This window comes from Pezoporus wallicus, unplaced genomic scaffold (assembly GCF_028554395.1).
Source record: "Pezoporus wallicus isolate ANWC-B61680 ecotype Strahan unplaced genomic scaffold, APGP_CSIRO_Pwel_v1 contig_14703, whole genome shotgun sequence".
NCBI classification, from domain to species: Eukaryota; Metazoa; Chordata; class Aves; order Psittaciformes; family Psittacidae; genus Pezoporus; species Pezoporus wallicus.
The window spans coordinates 988511-1010544 of record NW_026635616.1 but is presented as its reverse complement, the minus strand read 5'-3'; the positions used below and the strand labels follow the sequence as shown (position 1 = coordinate 1010544).

The 22034-nt window shown below is 42.9% G+C and overlaps 1 protein-coding gene across 2 annotated transcripts in view; it reads right to left on the bottom strand.

Moving 5' to 3' along the window:
• Nucleotides 1–22034, bottom strand: part of PTPN14 (protein tyrosine phosphatase non-receptor type 14) — a 121574-nt gene that overhangs the window by 64931 nt on the left and 34609 nt on the right. For both annotated transcript variants that reach the window (XM_057397040.1, XM_057397039.1), the window contains exon 2: nucleotides 6417–6742. In XM_057397040.1, the coding sequence (XP_057253023.1) occupies nucleotides 6417–6590 (174 nt within the window). In that variant the 5' untranslated portion in view covers nucleotides 6591–6742. The remainder of the gene's footprint in view (nucleotides 1–6416; nucleotides 6743–22034) is intronic.

The window sequence follows — 22034 nt, the reverse complement described above, 5'->3', positions numbered from 1 at the left end:
TTGTTTCAACATCTTCAGTATTTCAGCTGAGATCATCTGGAGACTTCCAGCAGTGCCTTCAATACACGGTACCACTCTGTACTAAACACTGGAATGAAGACACTGTAGCTGCGAGAGGAACTTCTGTGGGCACCAAAACTTGAAAGTGGGATCATTCCTATTCCTGCTTATTTCTCTCATTTTATTTCAGTATAGTTTCTTGGCATTTAATCCAACTATTTCCTATTCCATAAAGACTTTCCAGAACTTTCCATTGGATTAGATTAAGCCTAAAACACACACAACACTTACTGTGGTGCTATAGCTTAAGTGGACAACAGTCCTTCCACAGGCAGTCAAAATCCTTTATATATATGTCATTTTTAAATGAAGATACTTGAAGAAAGACTAGAAAAACCTCTATTTGCTGTTTTATAAAGCTTTCATTTGAAATGACTTTCAATGCCTCCAGAAAGTTTGGCCTTTAAATCAACCATCAACATTTCACCACCTGGATTTTCCACAAGTTCATGCTTTGATATATAAAGTCTTCAAAAGCAGCAGGCCAATTGTAATCACTACTCTTTGCAAAAGCCCCCATCAACAGCTTGGCCAGAGCAGCGTTTAACTAAGGTGATAACCTAATTCAACTTAATTCCTCAGTTAGGCCTGACAAGCATACAGTGAACAGTGCTCAGCCCTTTCTCTTTGAGCTCACTTTGGTACAGTGAAGCAAGAGCATTCCTTTTTTGAAGAGAATCAATACAATATTTCCTTGTAGAATTTAAAGGTATCTTCAATAAATCCATCAATCCAGGGCACAAATAAACCAAGAAGACAGCATCTCCCATAGGATAAACTTAAACCAAACCTAACCAATTCACTGATACATGTCTAATCTCCTTCTGTAGCCATCACTGGATAAAAAGTTCTTACTGACAAGCTCCCCATGACAGTAATTAGATTAAAATGAAGGTGGGAGGTACAGCAGAGATGGCAAAGGAAAGGAATTCACATGAAGGCAGAAAAAAGCAGTGATTTTACCACCTCATAAGGGAAATCCTTTAACGCAGAAAATCTTTAAAATCACTGCAGGGCTGCTCATCTCAACAAGAAACAGTGCAGAGCTGTGGAAACAGATCTTCCATATGACTGTAAAAAGGTGATTCACATCACCTAGGACCCAAAGTTGCCACGGCAAGTACTTGTAAAAGATCTGGCGACTAAAATGATTTGGAGCCTGAAGACTAAAAGAGTTACTCGAGGGATTATGAGGGTATTGCAATTAAACAGCTCAAAAGAGCACAGGAGGGCAGGAGGACAACAGAAGTTTAGATTTGCTACAGAAAGGCACTTCAGGTACCAAATCCAGACTCCTGAATCACTTCCAAGGGTTAAGAACCGACTGAAAGGAATGCAGTGTTTAAGCTTCTAGACTCCAGCAGACACAGTGGGCTGACCACAGCAGCAGGCATTTCATGCAACTGAAAGATGACTTTTCTTTGAAAGCAGCCTGGAGAGGATCAGGCAACTGGAGATGAAGCACAGGGGCTGCAGAGCAGCGCTCGAGTCACAAATGCATTTTGGAGAGACCAAACCAACCATAACCAACACAGTTGTGTGACTATCAGCTCCCTGCCACTAGGAACTTCACTTCCTGAGAACATCAGCATTTTTAACAACCCACAGTGGGAAAGGACTTGTGTAGCCACTACATCAAATGCCTGAAAAAATTCTATTCCCTAAGAACATGAGTAATGCCCAAACAAGAACAGAGCAACATGGGATGGAAATGGCTGGACCATCAAGTTCAGTATGCTATCAAGAGGCATGACTGTCTCAAGGGCCTTATGCAACCCGTTTCATGTATTGCTATACACTTCAGCCCACAAAATATTTTCAGAGTACAGATATCCCACAAATTAGATGAAGGAATATAAAATTAGGATCTTTTCCTCAGTCAGTAGCTGATTGAAAACTCAGTTGATTCCAAAAGCTGGTCCATTTGTCCATCTATACAAAGTAAACCATGACTTCAGTATTCATGGAGTAAGCATCTACGCCTATCCCTGGCAGGCTCTGAAGTATCATGGGCTGGTCTAGCAAAGTGGCAAAGAAAGAGAATGATGCTTCCAGTCACAGTTGACAGACTGATGATACACACTGAAGGAAAGCTTTTCTTAGTGCCAAATGTATGCACACACATCCATCTGACACACACAGACTTTCAGTTGCTACTGAACTGAAGTTGATCTGCTTAACCTGCAATTACACAGAGCTCTGTTAGAAAAGAGTTTACATTCATTTTCCTCTCAAGGTTTAAAAATCTGCCTTACCTACCAAACATGATTCCATAAGTGGCACAAGGAAAGTGGCTTACACTCCTCCAGGACCTGTAGTCCTCTGCTAAAGCAGCAGACAAGAACCAGAGCACCAGCACATCGCAACAACTCTACGGGAAAAGCTGACCCTCAAGATATGGTGAGCCAGGAAAGAAATCTGGATACACAAAACCTGTGCTGAGAAGTCTTCCAAAAGAAGACATTATAGCTGCCACTTCAGAAGGCAACATACTTGCTTGGGACTTAGCTACAGTGCCAAACCCAGAACTACCCCTGCCTTTACGTCAGGCAAAACAAGTAGAATTGTCAACAGCAGATGACAGCCACTTACTAAACCAGCAAATCTCATTCAAAGGGATCCAACAAGACAGGCTCAGTGTTTATTAAAGCATCTGGTTAAGCGGCCAACTAAATATTTATCCTTGATGAAGAGGCAAAGTTCCAGCTCCTCTGGGCTAAAAGCATTAAACCCTGCTATCCCAGGGCTCTCGCACCACTTCCAGCAGCCAAGTGTTCCTAGAAGGTCTCTTGTCCAAGCGCTGCCTGAACCCTATCCTAGCTTTGCTGCAGGACAAGTCAAACCAAGCCAAACTGCAAGGCAAGCTAGCTGCCAAAAACAGGCTTTCAGGAGGACACAGAAAGCAAGGCCAGAACAGCAGCAAATGGCCACCAAAGCAGTCAGCATCTGTCTGAGGTGCTCAGCCCGCTACCATCCTGCAGCACCTCAGTGCTGGAGGTACCGCTGGGAAACAGAGCTTGAAAGAGTAATTTTGGTTGGAGAGGACCTTCTTACCATCCAAACCCCCTTACACCACGTCAGCACATTCCATCTTTGAACTTCTTATCATTTTGCAAATTGAATTAAGAGGAACAAAAAGGAGAAAGAGACGTGGAGTCTCGCAACAGAGTTGCACGGATTACTCTGCTATTTCAAGCAGATTCACTTAGTCTCACTCGAAGGGAAAAATGCCATTACATTGGGGAAAAATATCCTTTTTGTAATCTGTGCATACACATAAAACAGTATAAAATGACATTTCCGACTTTGTCTTTTCTCTCTTTCCCTTCCTCCCCTCTTCTCATCTTTACTTTTTACATAACGCTGGCCTAAGAGCTCATTTCACTGGAAGCAGTAATTGTTCAACTAGGAGACCTGATGCTTTCTAAAGAGCTTTGCTGAAAAGGATAAAACCAGGTTTTACAGTAGTTACATGGCTACACTTTCTACTGACCTATCCCTGAACCCTGACTCAGGCAGGCAGGGAGCTGCATTCCCCAGAGATCAAACAGAAATATGCATAATCCATTAGATACCGTTTTTCAGTCATGTGTATCACAATTGACAGTCCTTCACAACAATGCCTACAGTAATCTCAAGCAGTTCGGCTTTTTAATAGGGGTATGTGGACAGAAGAAGTCGTCTTGATGGATGTATTCCTAACACGAAGGTAAAGCATCAAACAAAAAATGATCTTTTTTGTTAAGAGAACACATACGAAGGACATGGAGCTGCTGGAGCAAGTCCAGAGGAGGCCACGAGGATGCTCAGGGGCTGCAGCACCTCCTGTATGGAGACAGGCTGAGAATATTGGGGCTGTTCAGCCTGGAGAAGAGAAGCTGCCTGGAGACCTCAGAGCAGCTTCCAGTGTCTGAAGGGATGCTGGAGAGGGACTCTTCATCAGGGACTGCAGTGATAGGACAAGGGGTGATGGGTTCAAACTGAAACAGGGGAAGTTCAGGTTAGATCCAAGGCAGAAGTTCCTCTCTGTGAGGGTGCTGAGGCGCTGGAAAAGGTTGCCCAGAGAAGTGGTAAACGCCCCATCCCTGGCAGTGTTCAAGGCCAGGTTGGACAGAGCCTTGGGCGACATGGTCTAGTGTGAGGCATCCCTGACCATGGCAGGGGGCTGGAACTGGATGATCTTAAGGTCCTTTCTAACCCTCACTATTCTAGGATTCTATGAAAGAGGTCAGTAATTCTCTTCTCCCCTAAACACTGAAAGCAGCAACGGATGCTACCAGAATCAACCAGAAAAGGAGATTTTAAAAAAAAGGCAACAATTTCTGTCAAAAACTGCTCTCCTGTTGAAATCTGAACCTTGCAAAATGAGTTCAATGTTGCCAAAACTTTGTTTGGGAAAAAAAAAAAGGCAGGGAGGGTAATGAAAGAAGGGGAAAGTGTTCCAGCAACATCAAAGCATTCTCTTCTGTGTTGTTCAAGTATTTTTCATCTCGAAACACAAACATTTTGTGCTGACATATTTCTTTTTGCATGACACAAATCAGTTTGAAAATGAAAGAAACCAAAGCAATAGAAGAAGCCCGTGGAATTGAACACTGAACAGAACAACTTCCTTTGCTGCTCTACTGCCCAATCTCTTTTCTCTGGAAAATTCTGAAACTTCAGGCTTTGTTCCCAAGTGGAAAAAAAACACATTCCAAAATCAAAACATGCTTTGTGGAAAAGAATGCTGACCCACACGGCACTGCTGTTCACAAACACAGGTGAAGCTCCAGAGAGAGCCATTAGGCCCCAGACTTCTACTCCACCAAGCAGATACGGATTCAAACAGGGGCAGTTCAGGTTAGATCCAAGGCAGAAGTTCTTTACTGTGAGGGTGGTGAGGCACTGGAATGGATTGCTCAAGGAAGTTGTGAATGTTCCATCCCTGGAGGTGTTCAAGACCAGGTTGGACAGAGCCTTGGGTGACATAGTTTGGTGTGAGCTGTCCCTGCCCAAGGGAGAGGGGTTGGAACTGGATGATCTTAAGGTCCTTTCCAACCCAAATCATTTCATCTTTCTATAAGCCCACAAGGAATAAGAGGAGAACCACATCATTCATTTAACTCCTTTTTGCACTGAAGGGAAGGACCTGACCTCTCTGTGAGGACACCCTAAAGCAGCACCAATAGAAGAAAAAGAATAAAAACAAAGGAAAACAAGTCATTTCTGGGAAATGCTCACCCCTAGAAGGGAAGGGGGAAGATTATTCTACCAAAATCTACATAAAATCCAAGGAAGAAAAATCATCATGCAATATTCAGACTCTGCCCTGTTCCTGACTACTCACACACAGAGTGAGATTCTTTTCTCATTCTTTATCATTACTGATGTACAAAAAGGGATTTTTGTTTGGTTTTCATCTGCACTAGTTATTTGTATGCCAGGCTCCAGCTGCCAGCATTACCATGAATGTCTTTCATTTGTTGCTCCATTGCTGTGGAACAACAAACGTAAGACACTTCAAGGTTACCTAGTTGATTCTATGACGATTAGATTTCCCAGCTGTGCATAGAGAAAGCACCAGCCAGGACAGTCATGATAATGCAGCAACTTCCAAGCGGGGTTTTTAACTTCTGATTTGCAAAAGCCCAGAAGTATGCAGGATGCATGTAAGGAGTCCATAGAAAGTGAGATAATACAGTTCATTTGTGCCATGCATGTTGGAGAGAGATTTTTATAAAACATCTCAACGCTCAGAATAACACCGAACTCTACAGCGAGAAGTAGACAATAAAGGATTTCAGTCTTTAAGAAAGTAAGACTGAGTTATTCACCCTTTTCAGAAGCATTGGGAATGTAAAAGCAGCCTTTCAGAGTTTCAGATGTGAAATATTTCAGTTAAACAAAATGAAGGAAAAAACCACCATCCTCAAACTGTTACAAGTTGCCTTGGTGTTAACACAACTGTTGCTTCTCTCTGAAACAAGAATAGGAAGGTGGACACTTAAAAGCCAGTGATTTCCCTCCCACTGGCATAATTCAGTCACCAGCGCTGGTGGAACCAGGGTTAGGTTCAGTCAAGACTTATTGTAACTCAGCCATTGGCATCCCAGTTCAACAAGTAACACCCATCGCTTTCTAAGAGAAGAAGAAAGTTCATCTTCACACTACAAGAGCTCTCAGAGCTCTGATGAATGAGCAGCAGCGCATAACCCCAAGTGCTGTTCTGCCTTCAGTTTTCATGCAGCCAGAGTATGCTTGCCCAAGCTCTAGCTCCGAGAATACCACGACTGAAATGAACAGCTTGCCCAACTGGGATCAAAACGTGTCAGATTATACACAGTGACACACGGTCTTTCCCAAGATTCTCTTACCTCACGTAACTCCAGCCTCTGAGCGACAGCTTCCAAGCACTCCTGCCCCGTGCTCTCCACGGAGAGGGTGCACTCGATCACATTGCTGTCCAGCAGACGGATCCTTGTCACAAAGCAGTTCTTGCTCAGGACGTTGTAGCGCCTGGTCCGTCGCAGCTTCAGCCCGAAAGGCATGGCTGCTGGCCTGGAAGGCGGCCCCTTCCCTGTGCTCTTCCCAGAGTTATCAGCACCCTTGTCGACTCGCCTTGAAGGCTTCTTCAAGTGCCACGACTCTCCTCCAGAAATAGAGGTAGCTGTCCATTCCCAGGGAGAGCTTCAAGGGATTCCTGCAACAGACATACAAATCCGTAGAGTTAAGTGTGAAACAAGATGTTCCTAAAGTTCAGCGCAAAAAAGCTTAAAGGAAAAGAGTCACATTTTAAGCCATAAACTAAACACCTCCATGCACAGGACTGCCAGGCACTTACACCTCCCAGAAGAACACCTCATACGTCTTTCAAAACTCTCTTTTGGCACTGAATGCAAAGCACAGATTTAATTGCAAAGCCCTTCTTTGAGAAGCTCAGAACAAACAGCAACTCTTCAGGGCAGGCATCCAGAGGTGCTAACTCTCCCACCATTACCCCCACCACAGGGGTCCATAACATAATCTTCAAGTTAAGTTTTGGTGCCCTCGGGCCAGCTTTGAAAGCTAGCTTAAAAAAGAGAAGGAATAGAGGCATTTAAAAGAGGTGTGATTCTGAAAGAAGAAAGGCTGGCTGCAGCCAGCAGGAAACGCACCTCTGAAAAAATAAACCCCCAAGTATGCATGTGAAAGGCAAGAAGCATCCAAGCCATTTCAGAGAAGGCTCCTCTGATGCAATCCCTGACATGTTGCTCACTTCCAGCTCCAAAGCAATTCTGTATTTCACCCTTTCAGGTGGAATGAGTAACTGCAGGAAGACAACTGTCAGACACCTCGATAACACTCCGTGAGAGGGAGAGAACACATACTCTAGACACTGGTTCTAATGACTACTGATATTTATCAGGGACACATGCAACTGTGAAGCCAAAATACAAAGTAGACAGAAGAAGCAGAGATACCGAAAAAAGGACATTTAGTGGATCTGTGAGATCCACTTCTCTCTCAAAAGCTTAGTTAGGAGCAGGTCCAAGCTAAACCAAACCAAAGCATTTACAGCTTTAAAACGTCACTTTTCACGTGCAGAGAGGCATGGAGTAAAAAGCAAACTACTTGCTACCAAGCCTTCCTGGTTCCATTTGAATATTCTGGAGCAAGAAGTGAAGGGACATGAAAGCTGGCATTTAAAAGTCCACTCCTTGTAACAAATAGTACTGCAAACAAAAGCTACCTCCCATTTCCTTGCTGCTTAGGAGAAGTCCTGAAGAGCATTGCCAGCAGAGTAGGCATCATTTAGCCCAGTGTGACGTTTCAAGCAGATATTAGTACATTGCTTACGTGTATCATCTGGCAGAGAACTGCATGACTCGGTTATTTTCACTTTTTACTGCATGTAGTTGCTATGGAGATCATTAAAAGCAGCCCAACTGACTACAGGGATTATCGTTATACTAGAAACAGAACCATCACGTATTTGAGTCAGTGTATTTTCCAAAGCCAGTATATCCCCATGCTTATTAGGGGGTTAAAGCAACACAAAACAAACCCCAAAACACAGAAACAGAAAACCACAAGCAACCCTCTCACTTAGGTGTGTGACTACCCTGGTAGCCTACTAGCTTCACCAGAGCAAAGCCTAGAGACTTTGAGAAGGGGCTTTGCTATTTGACTGAAGTGCAAACAAACCTATCACATTAGCTCCTGTAGTTTAATCTCCCATTCTAACTTTCATGGGGTCAGAAATAATGTATTATTTTCATAGGACTGCATGAGAGAGCTGTTATACCTTGCATGCCTAACATCAGAAGCCATCCAAGACACATGAATACATCTTCACAACAACCTGGTGACCCATGACTCAAACAAGAGGAATTGAAACAAACATTAGCCAGCTTGTCCAACATCACTCAGGAGGATGGCAGCAGAGCTGGGTACTAAAACACACAGGCCAAGCTACTGCTTTAACCCCATGTCAACTATTTGGCAATTATCTTGCCGACAAACGTATCCAAAACTGCAGCATGAGGTTGAAAAGTGGGAAGTATGGAAGGAAATTACAGAGAAGGAAGGGTGTGGAGGACTACATCTTATCAAGAACAGCATTTGTGTTCAGTCTCTGGCTTTGCAGATTATTCTAAGCCAGACACATGGGGAGTTTTAGCTAGCCTAAAAATAACCCCTTCCCTTTCATTACTGTTAGCTGCACACATCTCTTTGCAGAGTATGAGCCATCCTCTATACAGTAGTTGTACAGTTAGTAGCAGCCTAAAGATGTTCTTCACTGTGAGGATGGTAAGGCACTGAAACAGGTTAGAACAGGTTACCCGAAGAAGCGATGAATGCTCCATCCCTAGCAGTGTTCAAGGCCAGGTTGGATGGTTGACATGGTCTAGTGTGAGGTGTCCCTGCCCATGGCAGGGGGGTTGGAACTAGATGATCTTAAGGCCCTTTCCAACCCAAACCATTCTATGATTCTAAGAAATCAATGTCAGTTTACAAAAAGTCAATGTGATTGGCCTTGCTGACCAGGCACAAGGAACGCTACAGCTTTCTGAGGATAAGCCGTCCCAGAAGACATGTGTGCAAACATGCTGTTCTGGAATAAACCCACTAATTCTTGTACAATGGCAATGTTGACATGGATTGCAAATGAATTACTCTATCATAAACAAGGATATTTCCCTCCCTTTTCCAAAAGCAGTAAAGTATCAGGCGTTTTCCTTTAACTCTGCTGAAGGTGATGAGTCAGGCATACAGATTTGATAACAATGCACTTCGTGCCACAGGGTTTGGGGTACTTTTTCACTTCACTTAAATACACATGAATGCCTGATGACAGCTGTTCAGTACAACTTGTCACACTTAGTTTGCACTTAAAGAATGAATCAAGACAGCTCGAAATGGCTCCGATCAGCCCAGCCTGTGGCAACGATTAATTTTCAATCCAATGCACATGTCTAACTTTCCTGTTTACACTTCTTCTGGATGACCAACTTCCCGTTTGGGTTTTCTGGTAAGCTTCCTAAAGAAGATCTCGAAGGCCCTGGTTACACACAGGTTCCTAAAGCAACCAGTGGTTTTTGTTTGTATAATCTTAAAAGCATCAGGAGCATCCATTTTTACTCACAGTTATTTTGCAGACAACTGAGAAAAGAAGATGATGACAAGAAACAGAAGGGTTTGGTCTTTCAAGTGAAGGATTATTCCATTACAGGATCTCCTTTCCTGGCTAAAGGATTGCCGAAGAGCGGCAATGTCCCCAGCCAAGCTAACCAACTATGAAGGCGTCCACAACATTTCTCAAACTCACACTTTCACTTAAAACCAAATAAAACCAGTGAAACTAAAGCAAGCCTCCAAACGGCTCATCAAATAAACATGAACTTATTCTAATTCTAAAAAAGGATTTATTTCAAGTGTGAAAGACATCAAGATGACAACTTTTAAGCTGATACCTTCTATTTAAGGATTTGTTTTTCTGAAGAGAAACTAGACTGAGCTCTTTACAAACTTGGGTTTTTTTTCCTTTAATCTTTTTGTTCCATGTTTCGATTATTTTGGATACTTTCTTCTACGGCTAGAAAGCAGCTTAAGGATGGAGCCCAATACAAAACATCTACATTTCAGCTCAAGACAAGCTTACCTATCTCACTCTACTTCACATGGAAGCCTTCCCAGCATACTGCCTGTGCAAAGGCAGCAGATATGGATGTATGATCTATCCAATGGCAGTTCAGTCTCTCATAACATCACTGCATCTTGCAAGGGAAGAGAGAAGACATCACAGAATCATAGTTTGGGCTGTGTTGGATGGGACCTTTAAAGCTCATCCAGTTCCAACCCCCTGCCACGGGCAGGGACACCTTCCACTAGAGCAGCTTGCTCCATGCCCCATCCAACCTGGCCTTGAACACTGCCAGGGATGGGGCAGCCACAGCTTCTCTGGGCACCCTGTGCCAGCACCTCAGCACCCTTACAGGCAAGAACTTCCTAATATCTAATCTAAATCTCCCCTCTTTCAGCTTAAAGCCACTGAGTACTTGCGCAAGAAGTCCTTCCCTGGACAAAAGAGTTTTCAGTTGGTACCACTCCCCCATCGCTCAGCAACAGAATACAGTTATTCACACAAGCAGAGGTAAGAAAACACACTCATCTTGTATAACAAAGAATATCTCCCAAGCACAACCTGGGCACCAAACTGAAACAGCTCCAAGCTGCAGATGGCACAGCTGTAATGGTTTGGGCAGGAAAAGGCTAATCATGACCTGGAGCAATAACACTACCTATCAGCAACCAGCCTAATCATGACTAGTGCAATAGCACTTACCTATCAGCAGAGCCAGCTCTGCAAGAAGAACTAGGTCAGATTCACACTGTGATATGTAACACAGAATTAGTTCTGATTTTTAAGAACATTTACTTAGTTTCTGTATGAAATACAAAACCTCCTTATGGATTTAAATTTCCTTACGCAGATAAAGATGCGTGCCTTTCCAAACCAGTATTTTTCTTTCCTTTATGAGACATTACAGTGAAACCAGGTCAAACCACTAGCACACACAAAGCAAACCGATGAATGTCTTAGGACTTTTCCAAACCTAAAACCAAAGAAGGTAGAAACAGGAAAAATTCTTCCTTCATTCCCCCAAAGCCAGCTGGGGCTGGCCAGATGTTAGTACTTTTAATAGACAGACTGGGGGAGCAAGGGAAACCACTATGTGTTTCAGGAGGAGGAGGCCATGGCACAGAAGCTGCTTTGTGTGGCGAAGGGCACTGCTCCAATCACAGGGCACTCTCCTGCTTCCTTAAACTTCTTTAAAGGCCAGAAGAGAGAAAGACTTCTTCTCTCAGGACATTTCCAAGTACACGACTTGCTCTTTGTTACAGAGTTAATACATTGAACCACGCTGAAAGGAGCATCCGATAGGAAAGGCGCTGAAAGCAGAATGCTTGCTCTCACTTCATTTGCTTCTGTGGGTAACTTCTGAAACTCCAGGAAGACAGTGATTACTGTCAAACTGCAGCCTGTATTTACCAACAGCACATGGCAGCCCTCCAGCATTCCAAGACTGCAGGAGCAGCAGCACACCTAACAGAAGTATGTAACCCTGGGCTGGGCCTGAGACCACAGCATGTGATGCAAGCGGCAAGGGATGTGCTAGCCTACAGTTTTAGGGAAGAGTAACAGCGTGCAGGAGACAGGGAGTCTGGCACAACCCATCTCCATCTAGCCGAGTTCTGTCTAGAGGAGGAGATCTCTCTCTGTGGAATAGCTTTCTCTGCCTTGACTGCTCTCATGTGAGAGTTTCATGCAGGTAGAGCATGGTGTGGTGTATTTCTGCGCCTGGCGAGGTGTCCGCATCCCACCCAGTTATGAGTGGAATTCCCATAAAGCCTGGTAAACCCCCAGGAGCCAAATCCATCTCTGCAGAGATTAAAGGGGGTTTTAACCCTTACATTATACAAGCCTTCTGCTGCAAGGCCACTATTTTCAACTACTTGCTTATATAGTCCCTGACAAGACATGGACCTCATCTTCAGGCATTTAAATCTGCAGGAGATTTAGGTATTACCCTAATCCATGTAGTAATAAACCCAATACTTGTGTACACGAATAGATGCCAAGGGCTCTCTAAGACATACAAAGTAGAAGATGACTGCTACTGCTGCTACCACTGTGCACCATCAGACACCAGTACACAGTGGCCAAAGATTCAAAAATCACAGTTACAATTCTACTTTCCCAATTCCATCACAGCTTTCCCTTCCCAGGAAAATATCCATTTTCCATCAGATCCATCTTTGCTGTAGCAGAGATTTTTTATCAAAGCCACTGTGTGTTTTCACACAGTCATTGTACCTGACTTGGGTCAGATTCTGCTTTTAGTAGCCTAAATAAAATGTCCAGAGAGGTTTAAATGAAGTCAAAAGAAACACTTTAATTTGGGACAGTTAAAATTCTACCCTTTCTTCCCTTTTGTCACAATACCTCCAAGAGTATGTACTCACTGACTCTGAAGCGCATAAATGTTAGTAGGTGCACCGCTGTTATTCCCTTCTCCCATGCTAAAGCACCATTCTGTGAAAACACCATTCTTGTGCATCCACAGAACTACAGTTGTGTGGACACATCTATCAGGCAGACAAACACCCATTACTCTTCAGCATCAAGGTCCACATGTAACAAGCATTTTTGTGGATCTAAGTGTCCAACAGCCTCTATCACAGAAAAGATGTGAACTTCCCAAACACAGATGAGAGCCTTATCCATAATTTCCTTATTCCTCACTCCAGAATACCCTCAACAGGTCTTTCTAACTACTTATGAAGGATTCTTTGAGTTAGTGTAAGCATTCAAGTTAGGAGTAACATAACTAAATGACACTGGGGGTGCCATTGCAGTCAGTTTTAGTCCACAACAACGTGAGTAATGAAGCTGGAGTTTTTACCATTCACCTGAACACCTTGCGTTCTAAAGCCAAAAACCCCCAATGAAGTGAAATGCCAGACCCCAGCAGTTTTCCTTCGAGTAGGAAAAGCTGCCTGCCTGCCCATGCCAAGCGTCTGCAGCAGCTCCACCTCTCCGCCATGGCAGGTTTTAGATCACCAGGGTACAGCAGTTGACTATTTACAACCTCACACCTTGGCTATGTTATTGCAAGACCTCAAACTAGAAACAGCCAAGAGTGATTGGTGCCTGGATGGCACCGGACCAAGGATGCAGTTTTGCCCCTGAGGCAGTCTCATCCAGGAGCTCCCTACTGCCAGGAATGAGAGGAAACTCCTGCTCTCTTCCCCACTTCACATCTCTAACTCAGTAAAATGGGATCCTTTCAGCTTGGTTAGTGTGCTTAAACAGCTCATGGTGGAGCCCAGCATGAGCAGCTCACCCGGCACAGGGGAGAGAGCAGAACCACACACCTCAGAGGAGGAAGAATAAGAGCAGTGCTGCATTCATTGACAGCAGCTGGTCAGGTCAGCTGGGCAAGTTCTGAACTCACAGCCTAAGGCTCCTGGGCTCAGCAGGCGAAGGAGCTTCCTAGAACATAATCCTATTCTTCCTCTACGGCAAAGCTATGGTAGAATAAAAGTCTAAGAATAAAATGTGAAGCAGCCAGCTGATTTAGATAGCACTTTTTTTACCCCAAATAAAGCAATTCATTCTGTAATTGAATGCCCCTAAGAAAAGTTATTATTACAGACTCCGGATGGGCTGTATCTTCAACATGGACAAACCATTCAGAAGAAGAGAAGTCAGACCAACACTGGTATTTGGGCACATCCTTCTTTCAGGCTTGGTACTACACCAGCTGTCTAAGAAAGGCACCAAAAGCACAAGTTCCTGCACCCTAAATTTTCACTAAATACTTCTTAGCAATCAAATATCATGGAAACTTAACTGTTACTGTAAGGGTCAACTATTTTAAATCAGTTACATTCAGATGACTTAAAACCTCTCAGGAGAGTTGATTGGATTCTTCACTTTGTGTCCCTATATTACCCCCCCCCCCCCACCCCCCCCCCGGCTACAATCAGTAGCAACATCGTATCAGTGCCATTTACTTTTCCTTTCAGCTAGTCATCTCTGTGAGTTTTCAGCTCCTTCAGACTTGTTTGAGCTACAGTGATTGGAAGAGATTACATTTCCTGCTAAATGTGATTGATAGCCATATAAAACCATTATAAAACAGTGACAGATATGCCTAGTTAAAACCACAGAAAAACTCCTTACACTGTGTTTTCATTAGTCTCTCATGTTACAAAGACATGAGTAAAACTTAAGTTCTGAACACAGGATAACATGAAGAAGCAATAGCTCTAACAGAGGCAAGTGTCAAGAGTAAAATCATACACCCCAGTGCATTCACACTAGTTAAACATCCACCAGCTGGTGCTGGTTATTCTTTGATTTCAACCAATGGGATAAAAAGTTTGTCAAAAATGAAGACAACAGAAGTTCAAACATCACCTATCCTGCTTTAATGAAAAAAAATAGCTGTTCTCAAGCATGCAGTTCATGCAGTGCTGCCCTCACATGAGACCCTGCTGGGTAATATGGTCCCAGCGAAATATGGTCCTATGCATTTAATAAAGGTGTGCTATTCTGCTCCTGCCTTTCTTCTGATGTGAATGTGGCTTATACATGTGAGTCTCTACAACTTCTGCTCCAACAGTGGGCATGCCTGTGTACCTCTCACTGTGGTTTGCTTCCTTTCATATACATATTTTGGAAAATTATAGTCTTTAAAATGAACTGAAATTGGGAAAACATGAGTTAGAACTACAGATTGCTAAAATGCATCATCCTGCCCTTAACTCTAAAGGCTGCAAAAGTCTAAAAGGTACCTACCTTATTTAAGGAAGTTCCAACATATTGGCATTCCTTGACCCACAGGGAAAGAAAATGTTTCCTTAACAAATCTGTCTTGTAAAGCCCAAAGAATCACACATATAACTGAGGGAGAAGGGAAAAATCAGCAGGAAGCACTCAACTTGCAGCATATCAAATGTCAACAGCATGACTGCTCCAACTCTACCATTTTCCTTATGGATGCAGTGCTACTCTCACTGATGTCAGTAACCAGACTGGCACCAAATGAAGTGAGACCCATACCTGCAGGCTTATAGTAACAATAAAATCTTACCCAGTTTCTGGAAGTTCAGAGCAATGGCGTACATTCCCAAGAGAGGCTCACTTGATCCCATACAGGTATTCATGACTGAATCAGGATAATGCAATGGAGGAAGTATTGCTTCAGGTAAGCGAGTGTGATGGGATGGAGGAGAAAGGAAGTGGGGGGAATAACACAGTAAAAGTATGCACACTGTACATCCTAACTCACAACTGAGCACATTTAGTTACATAAGTAGATATTTCATCCACAATCATAACATGAACTTCTGCACTTGCATGGAAAAAAGCCTCTCCATGACTCAAAGCATTAAAACATCGATGCTACAAAATGCTGCTACAAAATGGAAATAATTCCTTCAAGGAGGATTATGAAGAAAGTAACCCTGTTATCTTTACTGAATATAGGCCTTGATGTAAATCACAGAGCCATGGTCTATGAATAACGGTGTTTGTTTCGACAGCAAAACACCTCATCTAAAATACAGAATAGCTGCCGGAAATGAGCTAACAGGACTTTTCTTTCTGTAGTAAGGGATTATTTTCCAGTGCCCACTGTGTGGGCTTAAACACCAGCCTGAAAGAGTCAAAATACTGAGAAGAAAGATTTATGGCTAAAGGCAGGGTTGGGGGGGGGACGGGACCTGCTTTGAAGCGACTGACTCCTTTGACTGGTGCCTCAGAACCACAGGGCTACAAAGGGACCCCTCTGTGAGCAGCCCTTGGCGCTCTTCCTTCATCTCTGCTGCAGATCGCACTGATAAACAAGATTTGAACACAATTACCTGGTATCAGGGAGTTGGACAGCAGATAGGAGTTATTATTAACAACAGATGGCCTGTTTTTGCCTAAGAACTTTCAACAAGGAAACTCTTACGCCTCAAATACTACTCAAGCTATCAATGGGAATCCTTCAACACTAGTATGTTTTCCAAAAGTTTTCAAAGGAGTTTGGGAGGAAAATTACACATATAATTCCACAGCATTCCAATAAGTGCTGCTAGCTGCACTGACAGAGGAAGGAACTGTACAAACTCGGATTCCATATTGTTTCATTGTAAAAAGGTGTGATTTTTTTCTTTACTTATAACAGCACTATAATTGATAGGTTTAGATTGGCTTCTTTCCTCTAACATACTATTTGTCATTAATTCTCCTCAAGAGAACAGCTTTGCACTGAAGGCTAGTAAAACTGTTAGTTTTGGAGTACAAAATACAAGTTGCAGCTTTTTACACAAGATCACTGTAATAAATTGTAAAACCTGTGGCATGCCATTCTCTGCTCAGCTTTCAGAACAGTGCTTCAATAAACTCTTTGCCACCATTCCCTATAAGCCCGGACAAATTACTCACCCTTTTCATATGATGATAGCTTCATTTGGAGTCATACTTGACGTTATCAGCTTTTAATGAGATTACAGCCCAATTCTTGTTAGCCGACTCTATGAGAGAAGGCAGCTGCTTTGTAACACTTCAGAGGGAAAAAAAGCTTTGCAGAAAGTTTTAATTTAGCCATGAGTCAAAAGGAAAATTTTCTTTAAAAGAGCTTTATTCTCTGTTCACACTAATCCATTTTTATGTTAGCATTGCAGCATGACTAGAACGCAAAGACCAAAACTGACTTGTAAGTTGTGACCCTCCCTAGCTCACAGAATAGACTTTGTATATTGAAATGGAGAGACAGAAGCATTAACATCTAACATGACCATTTCACGGGTTTGCTGTTCTTTACAAGCAATTCAGATTTAAACCACATAGTTTAGCCTGGCTTTCAGTTCTCATATGGAAAAAAGAAACCTCCACCTAAACACAACTTGCACAAAATCAAAACATCTTCTGTATGACCACAGGTAGGTGTATTTATTGTACATGTATATCAAAAGTGGCACAAAACGGCCTTTGATCCACCGTAGTGGCCACTGAAGTTCTACTGAATGCAGACAAATACGAATATAGGACAGATTACTTAAGTTTATTTTCTTACAAGTACAAAACCTAAACACTGGGACAGAAGAAGGTGGAGTAAAATAAAAATGGTTAAATAACCCTGCTGTTTATATGTTCTCTCTTTTGGTATCTTGTATTTGAACATACAGCAGTCTAAGGCGATGAGGTATCCCTAACATTTACACTCAGCATTAACTGCAGTGCAGGGAGAAGCAAGAGAAGAAACAAGGAACAGAAAGCGAGTGCAGCCCTTCCTGTAATTCTGTCTCTGGTTAGCAAGTGGGAAGCATTTTGTTTCTTTAACTTGAAGCCTGATATACGTATTCCTCTGCAGCTTTATGGGGGCACGGCCAACAGATCACACTCATTCTTAAAGGAGCTCAATGAACAGCACAGCAATCTCATAAGCTAGGAGATGAATAGCAAGAATAGAATCATACAATCAAGGGGGTTGAAAAAGGCCTTTAAGATCAAGTCCAACCTTTACCCCAGCACTGCCAAGGCCACCACTAAACCATGTCACTAAAGGCCTCATGCAAAAGTTGCTGTATGTGATGACAAAAAGGGAGAAGACAAGACCGCACACGATGCTGTCCTACAGCAATATCTACTGCATACAAGGCAACAGTACCAGTGGAAGGGAAAAGGGAAGTGCTGCCGCCAAGCCGGCAGGGCACTGCGATTCCATCCGAGCTGTTCAGCACTGCTGAAGTTCATCATTTCCATTTGCAGAGAGAAGGCTCCAAGACAAATGTGCCGAGAATTAACTGCCTTTTCCATAAAATGATTAGCTGTGCTTTTCTGAAAGAGTTACTACGGACCAAAAGGCCACAGGGTAATTATTTACGGCACTGATGCCAGGCATGAATAGACAGATCAAGCCATTCCAAATGCCACATAGAGGAAGGAGCGAGAAACCCCTGCAGTTTGTTGACCATCCCCACGAAGAACTCCAGCTCTGCTCTTCCTTCTTGGTACTGACAGACTACAATGGAAATACAAAATCAGACTCAAGACCTTCAGTTTTCCATTTCCAAGTTCACACTTCTCTACTTGACAAGAACAAAAAAGAAGGAATGAAGCCCACCTGCTGAAGACAGCAGGCATTATGAATCATGGAATCAACCAGGCTGGAAAAGCCCTTTAAGCTCATCAAGTCCAACTGTTCCCCAGCACTGCCAAGGCCACCACTAACCCATGGCAGGGATGGTGACTGCAGCCCTGCCCTGGGCAGCCTGTTCCAATGCCTGAGCACCCTCTGGGGAAGGAATTGTTCCTCATCTCCATTTAAACCTCCCCTGGCACTACTTGAGGACGTTTCCTGTTGTCCCATCACTTGTTACTTGGGAAAAGAGACTGACATGACATTGCCTTGCTTTGGAAAGGTATCCAGCTCAATTCTGACTGCAAGCTATGGGAGCTGTACAAACCACTGTCCTGCATCTCAGCGTAAGGAGAGATTCTAACCTGCTCTTGTGGGAGGGAGCCTGGAGGCAGCAGAGCCCAGCCTTCACTCTCAAAGAGGGAACAGGATTGCTGGGAAGGAGTTTTAAGTATGCTCACGAAAGAAAGCACAGCTCCTATCTTCCCAGGGCCCCCCCACTGCAGAATACAGGACACTCAGTCCAAAAGTATTTTCAGTGCCTAAATATAACACAGGCATTCACATAGCATAAATAGGAGAATCCTTCTGAAGGGCTATCTTCAAAACAACCTCCATTCAAGTAAGATTAAAGTTCAAAGTCATATACTGGCATGTCACATTCAGGAAATCCTTGTAAGAGTAATGAATTTATTGTTATTCTACCTGGCTATTTTTATAAAGTTTCTGGAAGCAAGAAACACGTCATGTGCTTAAATAACTACTTGTCTACTTTTGTGTTCCTCTCAGTGACAAGGCAAGAAAATGTAATGGAATACGGTTTATCCTCATGGGATTTCACAGTATCAGTTTTCATTGGCAGCCATGGATTACATACCCCCAAATCACATTTTTTCAGTCTTTCTTCTCAACTTTTGATATATAAAGTTGTCAGAGTAAAATATTGCTGGCCCTTAACACTGCAATTTATGCCAAAAATAATATGAAGCTATTCAAATCATGAAGACAATTGAAAAATAAATACTTCAAAACATCCAAGCGTAAACATTACGACTGGATCAAGGTAAAAAAGGTTTCATAGGAAAGCTGAGAGGTAAAACACAAACATGACACCCACACCAAAACAAGCCAAACAACAAACCCTCACAGATAGAAGACTGACAGAAAGGAAGTGTAAAAGACAGTTCAAGAACCTGCTTCTTTTTGTATTCCTCCTACACCATCAGGTGTTCTGGGAGAGGAAATCAATCATCATTAACTTCCAAATAAAGTGTCACTGGGGACAATTAAAGGCCATGCTATGAAAGGATTTATTCATCTTTCTAACCACATTATCCCATCTGAGCGACCAGCTCCTGCAGGACATGGTGTTAGCTGTTCACAGCTATTGGAAGTGGTAGCCCAGCTGAATCATAAATAACCTGGAGTAACATAAACTCTTAGAAGTGACAGGCATCTTCAGATCTCAGTGTAGCAAATGCGTGCCAGCATGGGAGATGCAGCATCCTGACACAAGCTACTCACAACAGACAATTCCCAAATCCCTCCTTACTACCTCCAAACGGTCACGCAATCACTTTAACTGGCATTAAGATGCACGCATTGGCAGACACACATCTTCTGACAGTGACAAGGGCAGCACAAAATCTGCTACTATGCTTTCACAAGGAAATTAAATATATTAGCAGAGCCACAAAGCCAAGTTCATATGCAGATTCCTTCTTTGGGTCACTGGGCTGGACAACACTTTGGCTGCTAAGACTCAAATAGCACCCTCTCCTTACCATGATGTATGAAAGTATTTAGCCTTACAGAAGAAAGTCGGGTTTCTTTAGAATTAGAGCAATGGGAAAGTTAAGTTTTTAAGTTAGAAGGGAAAAACTCCATCACTTTGCCAGCGTAAAGTGGAGAGAGAGTGGGAGAAGAAGGAAAAAGGCTGGCAAGGATAAGCAAAGAACACAAAGAAAACATTTCTTCAATGCAGATGGGAAAGTGCAGTAAAAACTTCCCAGCTGTTGGCTGATTTGTCCAAGCTTCAAGTGTTCTGAAGAAGTAAAACAGCGGGTGGCATGAATCCAATGTAACATACAGAATTTAGAAGAGCAGCCTCTTCCCTTAAACTCCGTCACCTATTCAGGCTGCGCTTTTCTCCCACTGCAGTCAAACCCCATTTACCTCTTTTTTGTAGATAACTAGTAAACACCACTGATCAAAACAAAGCCAGAAACCACCTCAACTCTAATTTATGTTTTAGCTCCTTCAGTGCAGAGGTGCAACATAACTACTCATAAGCCATTTTTGAAAGTCAGACTAATCCATTTATGCAGGGTTTTTTTATTCAGAGCAATTATATTACTCCATGAAAGTAAGTTCACATTAGAATCATAAAATCATAGAATAGTTAGGGTTGGAAAGGACCTTAAGTTCCTTAACTTTAACCATCCAGTTCCAACCCCCTGCCATGGGCAGGGACACCTCACACTAAACCATGTCGCCCAAGGCTCTGTCCAACCTGGCCTTGAATGCTGCCAAAGATGGAGCATTCACAACTACCCTGGGCAACCCATTCCAGTGCCTCACCACCCTAACAGTATCCCTATCACCCAGTACCTCAGAGAAGTAAGAGCCATGTATTTGTGTACAAAAGAGAACAAATACTACAGTAGTTTCAAGAAGTTAACAAGGTGAAGCAGCCTGTTCTGGAATCAAGACTGCCCACCACTCCAGACACCAAAGAGCATCCCAGTTTCTCACTTTAGCTGTCCTTGGAACAGTCTTAATGCAACTTAAGAGGTTCTAGAAAACAAAATTAACTACTTTTATAGCCAAGAAAAGCGTTAAAGTACTATATAATTTCCTACCACTACTACAGCTACCTCTGGTGTCCTAAGACAAACTGCAAGCAAGAGAAGATTGTCTGCAATCTTGAGAATTAAAGATAGATGTTCAGGCAAGATGACCTACATTAAAGAATGGTCCATGCAGTTGAGGAGGTTCAAACACCCACTCTCAGCTGGAGAAACAAAACAGGAATGCAATACAAACTCTCAAGTGGTATTAAAGTCATGTGCCCTTGCTGTATCCCATATATAGCTAGCTTCCCTTCGTAGGGTGGTACCCTGAATGCTGCACAATGACAACAGAGGAAGAGTCTGGCTGCAGACATTAGTATAAACCTGGTTTTATAAGTATTGTTTTCCTTCTACAGAACAAAGACTGAAATACTCCACATAACATTTTATCCTCCTGTAACTGAAGAATACAGCATGCAGACTTCCTGTAATGGAACACACTTTTCTTTTCCATATGCAACTGAAACTGCCAAGTTCAAACAGAGAAAAATATTGCATGTATCCATGGATATCTAATTTTAGAAAGACAAACAGTTCTCCTGCTCCAGCAGCAGGGAAAAAGATGGTCAGAAATAGTTATTACAAGCCCTATGGAAAGGAACTATGGCAGTTCGTGACACGGGCAGAAGGTGGTAAGGACTGAGTTGGGCAAGTGCCCATGAGGGAAACAAGGCTTCAGTGGGCTCTGCACCTGAGATGACTGACTACAGTCGAAGCCACCACATCTGACTGCCAGCTTGACAGGCTAATTTGTCTAAAACACAACTGCTTTGAGAAGAATAATGCCTTCTGAGCCCTTGCAGCCATTTTCAAGCTCTATGTCATGTTAGTAAGCACTGAGATTGATGTTACTATGACTCCACGAATTTGGCCAGATGTCTTCAGAAACTTAACCAGGGGATTTTCATATCTAGAATCTGAGAGCTAGATAGTTTTACTGCATGCAAGCACACCTTCATCA